This window comes from Podarcis muralis, chromosome 15 (assembly GCF_964188315.1).
Source record: "Podarcis muralis chromosome 15, rPodMur119.hap1.1, whole genome shotgun sequence".
In the NCBI taxonomy this organism is placed as follows: domain Eukaryota; kingdom Metazoa; phylum Chordata; class Lepidosauria; order Squamata; family Lacertidae; genus Podarcis; species Podarcis muralis.
This window is the reverse complement of record NC_135669.1, coordinates 14,535,169-14,548,822: the sequence shown is the minus strand read 5'-3', so window position 1 is coordinate 14,548,822 and position 13,654 is coordinate 14,535,169. Positions and strand designations below refer to the sequence as shown.

The 13,654-nt window shown below is 46.2% G+C and overlaps 1 protein-coding gene across 3 annotated transcripts in view; it reads left to right on the top strand.

Annotated features, from left to right (window-relative positions):
* KIRREL3 (kirre like nephrin family adhesion molecule 3) overlaps positions 1–13,654 on the top strand; it is a 775,275-nt gene that overhangs the window by 693,708 nt on the left and 67,913 nt on the right. For all 3 annotated transcript variants that reach the window (XM_028708148.2, XM_028708150.2, XM_028708149.2), the window contains one exon: positions 5,045–5,171. In XM_028708148.2, coding sequence (XP_028563981.1) covers positions 5,045–5,171 — 127 coding nt within the window. The remainder of the gene's footprint in view (positions 1–5,044; positions 5,172–13,654) is intronic.

Here is a 13,654-nt window from a genome sequence, read left to right as displayed (position 1 = left end):
TGAGACTAGCATGGTGGAAGGCAGAGAGACCAACAGTAGGTGGAGCCACTCCCTGATTAGTTGTAAGTAAGAAGACAGGTTGAGGTTGGTGGGGCAGTGCCTCATTACGCTGAACTAACCATCCTCCACTGAATATTGCAGAGAAAGCATTCATCAATATCCCCTTATACAGTGACAGATTACTACATTTACTACATAGATTTACTACAAAGGAATTTCAGAAATAGACTGGAAAGAGAAGCTGCTGAATTGCAACTCATTACCAAACTTAAAACCATGGCGAGACCTGGTCTGAACAAAGACATTGGATTCTTATCTCATTATACATGACAAAGCCATTTTTCACCTTCTCACCCCTTGCTTTTTCCTGTAAGACCTATTGCAGTCGTTAAGAGTCGTCAACAGGCTCATCACAGCTATCTGCCAATCACCCATTCCCACCACCCTTCTGAGTAATACCCCTCCCCACCTTCTCACTATATAGAAGGATCTGGCAACTTCTGTTTCAGTGCATCTGAAGAAGTGTGCATGCACACGAAAGCTCATACCAAGAACTAACTTAGTTGGTCTTTAAGGTGCTACTGGAAGGAATTTTTTTTGTTTTCCCTTATACAGTGGTTTTCAGGAGTTAATTCACGCAAACTGGTGGCTAATCATCAAGTGTAGAGTAGAAGTAAGTGTTGAGAAATCAAGAGTCTAGCATGCAAGTATAAACCAACCCCGGTCATGCTAGAAATAAAAGCCAGGACTTGGATTTTCACATTCACTTATTAATATCCTATCTATACCTGTACATCTGTTTCAGTGAAAGTGCTGTGAGTAACTAGAGCAGGTGAAAGTCACATTACACCTTAATGGAGGGAAGTCACGTGTACTTCTTGGGGTGCAAGGGAGCTCAAAGTATGATACTACAAGGCCATCTACATCCTAAATATTAATGAGTGGGCAAACAGATCTTAAAAGAGCAGGTAACAAGAAACCTTCTATGTTTGTGTTTATTTTGACCCCATGATATAGTATAACAAACACCTTGAACACAATATGCATGCACAAGAAGGAGTGCCTATGGAGTTTCAGGAATTCAGAACCCATGATTCAGGGTCTCCTCAAGCATACAAATCCGTCTGCCAGAAGTGGTAAACAATATGAGCACATATAAAAACAATACAGATAATATTAAATAGTAGGCATTGGGGACTCATGAGGTTGAACTCAGCTTTGCAGGTTTTACAAAAAACTAAAGCCCTTGTTTACAATGCCTGAGTTACCTTCAGATACATGGTTCATTCAGGCATATCCATTCTGCAGCCTTCATCTGGGTATGCAGGAATCCCAAAGTGGAATGTGGAGATAAATGCACTCCTGTGCTATGGGCAGTTTGATTTACAAATGGTTTGTGGGGCTGTGGACCATAAAATCAGACTTATTTTACAGAAACAAGAGCATCAGGCCTCCAACAGAACCAAAACAGTTTGGTGCGGACAGTGAACAGAGTCCTTCATTTTACATACTTTTGTTCCTTTCTTTTAGTTCCCCCAAGCCGTTCATTTCTCATCCATTCCCTCCTCTTGACTAGGACCCTTGGGAGGAATTGTGCTGCATTCCTATGTACATTTACCTGGAAGTAAGCTTCAGAATATAATGGATATCACTAGTAGTCACTCACCCCAGCTGCACTTCAATAACTTGACATGTGTTCTGCTGCTGCAGAAGGAAGGCTAGAGCCCTTTTGAAACTAACAAGCCAGGAAGGACTCCCTGGCCTTGGGCCTGTGATGCTGGGGCCACTCCGCAACTGACTTGAAAACTCACCTCTACGCTTAGCACCATGGACAGCACTTGAGCTGGTCTGACAAGTGAGCTGGGTCTCCTAAGACTTCATGTCTTAGGCATCTTGGATAGTGATTGAACAGAACCTTCCAAGTGTTGCTTAGCCTTTGAAGAACTGTTCTACTGTTGCTGTCCTTCAGATCACCTCCACAGCATAGAATTCATGCCCTTTTCAATGTTAGAGCTAATGTCCCTTCCCTGTGCAAAAAAGTGCACTGGACATTTGTTTTCTTCTAATTTTATCATTTATCTTTTTTCTTTTCAGTATTCGTTGGGTAAAGGGAACCACCACCCCTCTTCATGACCCTTATCTCGTTTCTTTCTTTTGGGTTCTGACTCATCCTGCGCAGCATCTCCTTCTCAGCCTTGAGCAAATCAAGTTAGAAGTCTGTCTTTTCGGGTGTTGGGAGGTGTTACAAATGACTTGCCTTGGAAAGGCAGCTGTGCAGTCCTCATGGCCTTTCCTTTAGCTCCCTCTAGCTGACAAATGACTGCACTGTGCAACTCCAAGGACCACATAGCTCTAGACAAGATGACAGCCTACACAGAAATGATAAAAGGCGTTAGTGCTGATCCATTTCTGCCAGGGGAAGGCAGAATAACCATGCTGTCCTGAGAGAATAATCAGCTCACCTGAACACACTTGAGGAAATTATACGTCCATGCTTCAGTCCTGGCTCTGTTCTCCAAAGATAGCCCTGCTCCCCATTCCTTATCCTGAGCCTGCTCAATTCCTCTCAAGGCAGAGCATCCCAATTTCCTTCTCATGCTGTCTTGCTGCTCCCTGTAGTAGGCAGGGGCCCCTTTAAAAGCCTCTGCACTCATCAATCTTCTTCCCCATTCATCGGCTGAAGGCTTTTCTCTGAATTTTGCAATGCAAAATTATGTGGCTTTTACCCTTAAAGAAGTTTGGAAAGCAGGGTGAAATGGAGAGGAAAAAATCTTTTGGATCACTTTACAACTGTAAAGGGTCATAGCTGAGTGACAGAGCACATACTTAGCATGCATGCAAAAGGTTTCAGGTAGGTCTGGGAGTTACCTAAACAACCTCTCCGCAGCCAGGTGTCAAATTACTTTCTCCCCATCACCGACATAGATGTTCCTGAATCCCTGCTCCCTGCTTTGTTGGAAAGTGCAGTGGGACATTTGCAGAGCCCTAGATTTGTCACTTCTAAAAAGAACAAAAAACTAGACTCTTTCAGTTTCAATACTTTTGCAAACACGGTAGTTCCGATATGAGCAGCCTTTGCAATATCTCTGAGTACTGCTAAGGGCATTAAGTGGTTTGCTAAGCATCAGTGTAAATTCCCAGAATGAGCAGAGGAATTGGCTGCAAGATCTCGGCAATGCCAACAGCTAACATGTGGGTTTGTGTTTACATAGCAAGCACATGTTGGAAAGGCAAAAGGAAGCAGGCCTGTCGGGACACCATCCAGACTCCTGCAGGGGAAGGTTGACAGATGCCTCTGCTTTGCCCTGTGCAGAAAGGTGAAGGGGCAGCATCACCCGATATGTAAATCCCAACACTGAAAGTTAATGTCTGCCCGCTGTAGCTGCCAATAGATCCTGACAGTTCTCGTATATGTGGAAAATTAGCCATTGAGCCTCAACTGTTTCTGCAGGCAATTAGAAAGAGTTGACTCTTAAAGGCCATATTTGTTTTAGACTCATCATATTTCTAAAGACCACAGGAGCTTGGATTTTTCTGACTGGTTTGCATTAAAGTTCCCTGATTCAGCACTTAGGAAGCTTTAATAAAGCTGCTGATTGCACCGATGTGGGCAAGAGGGCCATGTTCCTGGCAGTGTGGATTGCAGAGGGGTCAAAGAGGCAGGGAGCCAGCAAATCTCTGCCAGGGCAGGACCGACTGCAGAGAGTAAGCAAATCTCAGAGTGTCCATCTCCCACATCAGTCTACCTGACTCAGGGCTGTTTTACATGTTGCATTTGAATGGTGTGGTTGTGGTCTCCAAAGCAATACCTGTTTCAGATATTTCACAGGAAACGTAATGTGAAAAACCACACTGCTGTAGAATCTTTTAGATGCATTCCTGATGCTATTCACAAAATTCAGGGTGAAATGACAGACAATAATGCAATAGGTGTGAGAACACAGCATGCCAGTTCTCCACCTTGAAAACACGGGGAATGCAGTTTGCAGGGAACACAGGGAGAGGTGTTTCAGCCTTCCACTGCACCCCCCCTGCAACTTACCCTTCCCAAGCTGGGTTTCCAAACCATGTTTCTTATGTAAAGTGGTGAGAAGGGGATTGGAGTGAGTTTCAGGGGAAAGCAGCAGGTGGGCTATGGATGCAGCACTCCCTGCTCACATACTGTACAGTGGCGTAGCGTGGGGGGTGCAGGGGGGGCCGGCCGCACCGGGCGCAACATCTGGGGTTAGGGCAAATCCACAGGTTAGGGGGTGCAAATCCATGGGTTAGGGGGCGCAAATCCACGGGTTAGGGGGCGCAAATTACTTGCCTTGCCCCGGGTGCTGACAACCCACGCTACGCCACTGATACTGATACTGTATTCTCCCCAGCAAATGAATATATCCATCCACTTTGCAGCCACTTTCCAGGGTTCCCAGACCTGTATTTGCCACCAAATGTCCCAAAGCCTTCCCAAATATAATCTATAGTTTAAACATTGAAACATATTACCAGTGTTTGCTGTTCTCCTTCATATGCCCAAATCAATTTATTAGCAGCTGTGGTTTGGTGTATTTCAAAGTTGAGATGAGCTTCTAAATGGAAAGGAACCTTTCAACTCCTTTTGATTGAATATAGCACTTATTGATCTACCTGTTGGGATGGGACCATAGCTTAGTGGTTGAGCAAAGCACATGCATGGATACAAAAGATCACAGATTCAATCATGGGCATCTCCTGGTAGGACTGTCTGAATCCCAGAAGAGGTGCTGTCATCATAGTAGACTCTGATGGGGCTTCCCAAACCTGGTCCAAGCTCCAGATGTTGGACTACAGCTCACATCATCCCTGACAATTGACCATGGAACTGGTGGGAGTTAAGAGTCCAACAACATCCAGAGGTAACCAGGTTTTGGAAAAATGAACTAGATGGACCAATGTACAGTAAGGTAGCTTCATAGCTGTGGAGGTAACTTCACTGTCTCCTAGAATGTGCATTGAGAGATAGGTGGCATTCTCACTTGACCACTGACACGTGGAGCAAACTGACTCTCTTCTTTTTCAGGTCCTGAGCAACGAGAACACACTAACGCTAAAGAACGTGCGCCAAGAGGATGCAGGGAAATACGTGTGTCGAGCCGTAGTTCCACGTGTGGGTGCAGGAGAACGGGAAGTATCTCTGACTGTCAATGGTACTTAACTTAATCCATCTTTACACTTCTTGAACTTTAGTCACCGGTCTTCTCTCCCAATAAAGGTTTACAGAAGTGCAGGTATTGGGCCAAAAAACTAGTTTCCCTGAATTATCACCTTGTGATTTCATATTTCTTCCTTGTCCCACATTAGCCATTGGTAGATGCTGTAGCTAAGAAAGGTAAAGGTAAAGGTAAAAGATCCCTGGGTGGTTAAGTCCAGTCAAAAGTGACTATGGGGTTGCAGTGCTCATATTGCTTTCAGGCCAAGGGAGTCGGCAATTGTCCAAAGACAGCTTTCGGGTCATGCAGCCAGCATGACTAAACTGCTTCTGGCACAATGGATCACCGTGACGGAAACCAGAGCACACAGAAACGCCGTTTACCTTCCCACCACAGTGGTACCTATTTATCTACTCACACTGGTATGCTTTCGAACTGCTAGGTTGGCAGAAGATGGGACAGAGCAATGGGAGCTCACCACTGTCAAGCAGATTTGAACCACTGGCCAACCTAGCAGTTCGAAAGCATGCCAGCTCCTTTGGCCTGAAGCGAGATGAGCGCCACACCCCAGTCACCTTTGACTGGACTTAACTGTCCAGGGATCCTTTACCTAAGAAAGCTGTGATTGTCTCAGAAGCAAAACACTTCCCTTTATTTCTATCCCCCTCCCCAAGATGAATCCCCAAAGCAAACTGTTTTGCAGATATCTAAAATAGTGCTCCTTCAGATCAATAAGGAGGGTCCTGATATATCCCTGCGCATTTGTCTAACACCCTTTTCGATGGGTTTAAAAATGGGAGGCCCAGGGTATTTGCAGGGAAGAATCAGTAGGAAGGTTGGCTATATTCTACCTCCACAATGGCTATGTTGGAGACTGTATGCTAGGAAGCACAAGTGAGGAGAGTGTTGTTGCATTCAAGTCCTTCATGCAGGCTTCCCATAGGCACCTGATTGGCCACTGTGAGAGCCGGATGCTATTCCAGCAGGACTCTTCTTAGGATTAAGTGCCCTTCCCTACTGTCGCTGAATCCCACCTATGATTGCACACTTCTCCAACCCATTGTTCTTTGCCTGTTATCTCTGCCTTTCTCAAGATAATGTGCAGTTTTGCCTTAAAGTGCTGGAGTAGAGATGTAGAGGAAGGGTACTTCCAACCATGCATTTGTATGGATAACTGCTTTGGAAGGCAACCTTCCCAGGGCCACATGCCCATGGTGGGTAGGGCCAGTGGCAAAAGTGTGTGGGGCCATGAATATTAATATTCCCTCTGCAGAGTAGGCAGGTGCCTACACATCTGAGTTCAAATCCTCTATGCTCTTGGCCACAAGATGTGGTGATTATGGTCCTACGGGGAGACTCCATTCTCAAAGTCATGACATCTTCCCAGGTTTTCTAGGCCAGGCACCATAACAATGTTAAACAACTTTAAAACTGACTTCATTGTTGGGTGTAGGCACAGTACCTGCTCCCCTTTCTGGAGTGCTGCAAAGCAGAGTCATGTCTCTTGGTTCTCTGTCTGGTCTCCCCGACTTTGAGCCAGACAGTGGGAAAGAAAGAGTAAAGCTCTTCCCAGGAGCATACGAAGAATGAAAGAATAAAAGCGGGGGAATCTATGCTTACTTTGTTTTACTTTTCGAAGGCACCCTCTCCCTCAAGCAGCCCCATTTAATATTCATTCGTTGGGCATTTGCACCATTTAATTTTAAATGCAGATAATGTAGAAGAGAGAAGCCAAGGGCAACCCAGCAGGGCCATTGAGGGGGGGGCGGGAATCAACCACTCCCTTGCCTTCTGCTCAGAGCACCTTCCCTTGCAGTCCCCTTTTTCCCTCTTGGCTGCTGCAGTTTAATTACAATTCAAATAGCTTGCAGAAAGCAAAGCAATACATTTGATGAAAACAAAGAACCTTGCTATGCGCGCGCACACACACACACACACACACTCCTCCTGGAATTTCCGAGTAAAAGGAGTCAATTACTGGAGCACTGTTTAAAGCCAGCAAGACGGGAAATGGTGGCCTCCCAGCTTCTCACCAGGTTTTGATTTTGCTTGCTACATAGTGGAAAGTGACAACGGAGGAAATGAGAGGAGGGACTTGTGAGGAATGGTACACTTCAGCTTCATGGGCAGTGTCTAACTAGCTTGCTCCATCAATGTGAAGAGCTGTGCTTGTGCAATGGAACTCCACCCTCCTGTCTCTCAGCCAGCCCTAGACCTGACTTTGGCATAGCTGGAATGTAGCCCACTAAGAATACGAAAAGTCCCACCCATTGCTACACCCTTTACTGTTGGTTTGAGGGGGAAACCCTTGGGTTGTGTCCTACTAAGTTTTACTCAGAGAAGATTCACTGAAATTAAGGGAACTAAGATAGTAATGCCCATTAATTTCAGTAGATCTCCTCTGAGCAGGGCTAGCACTGGGTACATCCCCCTGGTATTAGGCCAGCTGCAGACTATCAGTGTTTTGTGAGAAGAATTGAAGCAGCTACCAGAAATTAAAAATGGATTGCAGCACTCTGTTGCCCTAGTTCAGCAAATTCCAGTTATTTTTTCCCTACACTGTTTTGTTAGGAAACTGAAGGGGAAATCGACTGTAAAGGATGGGGGCAAATGAGCAAATATATTTTGGAAAGGCGTATAACCCCCTGTGCAAGCAAAACTAGATGAATACCCATCATCCTGTATCCTCGCCACAAACAACCTAGAATGACTGTTCAACGAAGAGTGAATGTAGTCTAACTTCCACATATATTTTGTGCAAGCAAACCATGGCTCTATCAACAGGGCATCTGAAGAATGCCCAAGATAATTCCTGGGGTTTGTTTGTTTGTTTGTTTTCCCCTTCTGCATTTAATCTGCAGCTATTGTCCCCATCAGTTCGGATCACCCATCTGGCTATTTGTGGGAGAATCCTCTCCCCGGATGGAAATAAAATACATCTTGGCATATGAGAAGAAAATGATTCTCTTCTGCCTTGCACCTGCCCTGATAAGGGGAGGAGGGGACAGACACAGAGAGAGAAACCAAGATTCCTGTCAATTGTGCAGAGGCGATGTTATCAGGCACCGGGCCCTCACCAATGTAATAATAAGGATAAATGACCGATTGCCTGGAACGGAAGATACAGCACAAACCAATTTGCTGCAGCTAATCTTGTCAAGCAGTCCCTCTATCCAGAATCCTTCTTTCCCTGTTTTTAATCCCAAGAACCAGACAATGGTGTTAACAAAAGGAACTGTGATTGTACCACCAAGCAAACCAGATTAGTGCCTGGGGCTGGGGGCTGCTTTGGTAGCACAGGAGGAAGACTCCAACAGGCAGAAATGATGTTCGTTTATAGTGTAGGATTTAGCAGGGAGGAGGGCAGGGACAAAACTGCAGTTAGTTAGCTCTGCCTATCATGGGCTCCGACTCTGGCTGCATCTACTGTTGGTATCCCTCCCTTCCGCTCCTGCCTGTTCCAGTGGGCACCTGCCACCAATGCTCATTTATTTAAGCTTTATTTTAAGCTACCTCTATGTCCAGCAGCCTGGATATTTCCATCAAGCTTGAGATTCATAGAGCTGTAGAGTTGGAAGGGTCCCTGAGGACCGCCTCTCCCGGTATGCCCCATGGAGGACCTTAAGGTCCATAAATAACAACACCCTAGAGGTCCCAGGCCTGAAGGAAGTCAGATTAGCCTCAACCAGAGCCAGTGCCTTCTCAACTCTGGCTCCAGCCTGGTGGAACGCTCTATCTCATGAGACCAGGGCCCTGCAGGATCTGATTTCTTTCTGCAGGGCCTATAAGATGGAGTTGTTCCACCTGGCCTTTGGCTTGGAATCAATTTGATTCCCTCCCCCTCTTTCTTTTTTCCTTTCTCCTTCTGTGATGGAACACCTATTTGGGGACTTCCCTGGCTTTTTTCTGGCCCATGTAGAACCAGTCTGGATAGCTGGCCTTGGTGAAGACTTGACGTTTTTATCCCCAAAAAAGTTTTTGATTTGAGTTTCCGCTGAAAGGAGGCTCCATTTTAATGTTTTAATGTTGCATTTTAATCTTGTTTTAAAAGTTTTATTTTGCTCAATTGTTTTATATCGGATGTTAGCCGCCCTGAGCCCAGTCTTGGCTGGGAAGGGAGGGGTATAAATAAATTGTAGTATTATTATTATTATTATTATTATTATTATTATTATTATTATTATTATCAATGCAATGAAGAAATATGCAGCTGTCCCATACAGGGATTGAACCTGCAACCTTGGCATTATCAGCACCCCAGCTGAGCTATCCATGCTTCAGTCTCAGGTTCTTGGAGATTCTCCTTCTGCTGCAGTCTCATTACTCAGCCCATGTCCCCAGATTGATGATAAACTCCTTATGTTACCAAAGTTGGCAATGAGGAAGTAGTTAATTTGTAAACCTTGCTTCACAACCCCTTGCTGGCGCTGCCCCTTTTATCTCAAGCATCGAGATCCCAGGATCCCCATTCTCCTAACAACTCTCAGCATGCTTAACAAACTACAGTTCCCAGGATTCTTTGAAGGAAGCTATGGCTGTTCAAGTGCTATCATAGTGCTTTAAATCGATTGTGCTGATGTAGCATATATATTTTTCTGCATGACAACAACTAAAGAAAAGGAATGTCCTTCCTCAAGATACTAGCAGTTGTTTCATAGGAAAACATGTTTTTCAGTCAGGTGCCCATTCTCTCTGGAACTTTCTATCCTCCCTTTGATTCCAGAAAATGTCCCTGAAACCAGAAACCTGCCTTTCATTTTGTTTGAGCCTCTGGGGCTGCACAAATAAATTGGCACCGAAGCTGTCATGGAAGACTTAAAAGACACACAATAGCTAGACAATAACTTTTCCTCTCTCTGCCTCTTAAACAAGACTGAGCAGGGAACTTTTGTTCCCACCCAAATCATACTAAGAACAGTGCCACCTTGTGGCTGTGGTGTATTACGACACTATCCACACAGCAGCTCAAAAAACAGTTGCAGCCGATACGGCCACCATTTATATCCATAGCAACACTGCCCAAATACTCAGCACAGAATTGGCAAGTAGGGAGAGTGGCATCCTTTGCTAACCAACACTGTCTACTGAGGAATCAGACTCCAGTCCTGAATTGCAAAATGTCTATTACCTCACTGGGCTGTTCATTTTCTCAGAAATCATTCTTATGTCATATTCTGTTATCATGGCGATAAGCCTCACAGATGCTGAACTCCTGGGGCGATATAATCATCCCAAATCCATTTGTTTTGGTGCTATTTAAAATCTACTTTGTTAGCAGGGTGTGGGTGGGATTGAATCCCTTCCATTTGATTATGAAAATGCTCACCATACAGCTGAAATTGCTGTGGCCTGGCATGCAGAGTGCTGCTCTTTCACTCTTATCGGGCCCCTGACAGCACATCCCAAAGATGGTCTGATTCTTTAGGACTGATGAATTGCATGAGGTTTTATCACTGCATAAAATACAGACATCAGAAACAAGGGTGCAGTCCAGGATGGAATCAGTGAAGGCCAAAGGGGGCATTTCCCCACCAACCTCACCTGTCTACCTTCTATCTGACAACAAGACCAGGCCTACCAGCTTCCTCCTCTTAGCATCACCTCTTGTAGAACTCAGCAGGGAGGAGGAGAGGGACAAAGCAAGAATTAGCTGGCTCTTCTTGTCATTAGCTCTGGCGCCACCTACTGTTGGTCCTCCTGCCTTCTGCCCTTGCAGTCCCAGTGAGCAACAGTCACCACTGTCAGGAATACAACTCAGGTTTGCAGCTTTGGTTAGCAAGGAAGGTTCTCACCCTGATTCTGGAAGGAAAGCAGAGCTTCGGATTGAGCCATTTTCCTACTGGTGCCAGCACTCTTAGCCCTCAGCTATGTGACATAATATGGGACGCGGGTGGCGCTGTGGGTAAAAGCCTCAGCGCCTAGGGCTTGCCGATCGAAAGGTCACGGTTCGAATCCCCGCGGCGGGGTGCGCTCCCGTTGCTCGGTCCCAGCGCCTGCCAACCTAGCAGTTTGAAAGCACCCCCGGGTGCAAGTAGATAAATAGGGACCGCTTACTAGCGGGAAGGTAAACGGCGTTTCCGTGTGCGGCTCTGGCTCGCCAGAGCAGCGATGTCACGCTGGCCACGTGACCCGGAAGTGTCTCCGGACAGCGCTGGCCCCCGGCCTCTTAAGTGAGATGGGCGCACAACCCTAGAGTCTGTCAAGACTGGCCCGTACGGGCATGGGTACCTTTACCTTTATGTGACATAATAAATAGAGAGTGGGAACACCTCTAACTGCATGCAGAAGGCTTTCCCCTACTCCATTTCATATACCACAGCAGCCCCCCGACATTTAAGATTAAGGGGCAGGACCTAAACATTTAAGCACCAAGGAGAGTGTGCCACACACACTCATGCCAGCTTCCCTTTTCACTCCGTTCTTGCTCTGTGACCAACGCTCCTCATTATGAATGAGGCACACAACACAAATGTTTACCTTGGTAATTCCCTGCTGCACCAGTCCTTCAAGTGTCTTAGGCATGCAGGGATGTTAGGCTGTCAGCCAGGTCTGTTTCCCACTCAGTTTAGCATGAAACAATTGTGTAGAACATTAGATTGAAGAAAGTGGGGGCGGATAGAGAGACATGATACGGTGTGCGCAGCCCCCCCCCCCTTGTTTCATTCCTCATACCAGCAAGCAAACCGCCTTTGCCCTTCCAAATACAGCACGTGCACACACACACACACACATACAGAGTTTGGGTTGGTAGCACATTGTTTTCCATTCCTTCCTCACAGCCACTCACGCAAATGCAAATCTATTTTAATGAAGGGGGCTAATAGACAGCAATTATGTCTCCAGCTATTTTGCTGTTCCCCTGAAATGATTTCCTTCCTGGATTTCCCCCTTCCTTCAGAGATAGCTCCCAGCCGATTCGCTCCTGGGATGAGAGAAGCTGAGGTTTCAATGCACAAATGCTCCGACAATTAGTTACTCCATCAGAGGCAACCTATACTCCCTCCACGTGCATTCACACATGCGCCAAGAGTTACTGGGGGCACATAATTGCACTCAGGCTGCCTGACTAGTGGTTTTTTTCTCATAGCATTTGTTCTGCAGAGTTCCTTCAGGTGAATTACTGCCAGCTATGTTTCCTCGGATCCCTCAGCATGCCGCCTTTCATTCATTTAATTTGCTTGCAGCCCGCCTTTCCTCCAATGAGCTCTTAGCAGTGTACATGGTTCTCCAACACCTATTTATCCTCACCACAACCCTGTGAGGTAGGCTAAGCTGGCAGATAGTGACCAGCTTCATGAGAGCTTCACGGCCAGGTAGAGATTTGAACCTGGGACACACGCACATACACATACACACACACCCCGTCCTAGTCCAGCACTCTAACCTCTGCCCCACACTGACTGTCCGCAGAGGAACAGAGCAGAAGGGTTTGTATGGCAGAAGCACTGGTGGGAGAGGAGAATGTGTGCATGCAAAGATTGCACTGGAGTAGGAAGACACTTGTTTAATTTTCCTACCCCTTTAAGCCAAGGATGCGGCTCTTGCAGCCCTCCAGGCGATGCTGGACTAAGCCTGTGAAGCCAATGGTCAGGGGCAATGGAAGAGATGCAGTACAACAAAATCTGGAGATTTCCCCACTGCTTCTATAAGCCACATATTTTCAACTACCAAAATTTAAGGCACCCGGTTCTCCTTACTCTGTTTCCTCTTTGCTCCCTTTTACAGGGAGGGGGTTGCAACTCAGTGGCAGAGGATGGGGTTTGTACACAGGAAGATCCCAGGTTCCACAGCTGGCATCTCCAGAAATGGTCATAAGGACTCCCATCTGAAACCCTGGAGAGCCTTTCCACCTAGATTAAGAGTGGAGATGCTCGGGGGGGGGGGTCAAATGCAGCTCTCCAAACCTCCCAATATCCCACAGGCCACACACCTCACCTGCCCTGCTCCAAGCCCTTCTTAAATAATTCTGCTGGCTGGAATGTGTCCTTCAACTCTGAGAAGACCTCTTGTTTGCCTAGGTGGAGGACACAGGAGGGAGTGTGAGTGTGTGCAGAACCTAGCCTACTGTATAAAGGTGAAATTCACATTTGTTGCTCCACCCACTTTTGCCTCTGGCCCCGCCCACCCGCAGCACATGGTCCCCAGGAATTTGCCCAGAAGGGAAGGTGGCTCTCAGGTTGAAAATGGTCCTCCCCCCAAAATCTGGATAATGCTTTCTCAAGGAGTCAAGGGTCTGATTCGCATCCTTCTTTGATTCCTAATCCCTTTTCTGTTCTCAGACACTCTCTAGAGATCATGGCTACATAACGCAAGAACATTATTTTTTTTAAATATCAGCCTGATGAAAATCCTGCAACTTTCTCCTTTTTAACCTAGTGGTAGGGGCATAAGAAAACATGGGCAAAACTTGTGCTGTTGCCACCCCCATCCCCACAGAAATCTCTCTCCATGGTCATTTTTATACTAGAACAAAAGGACAT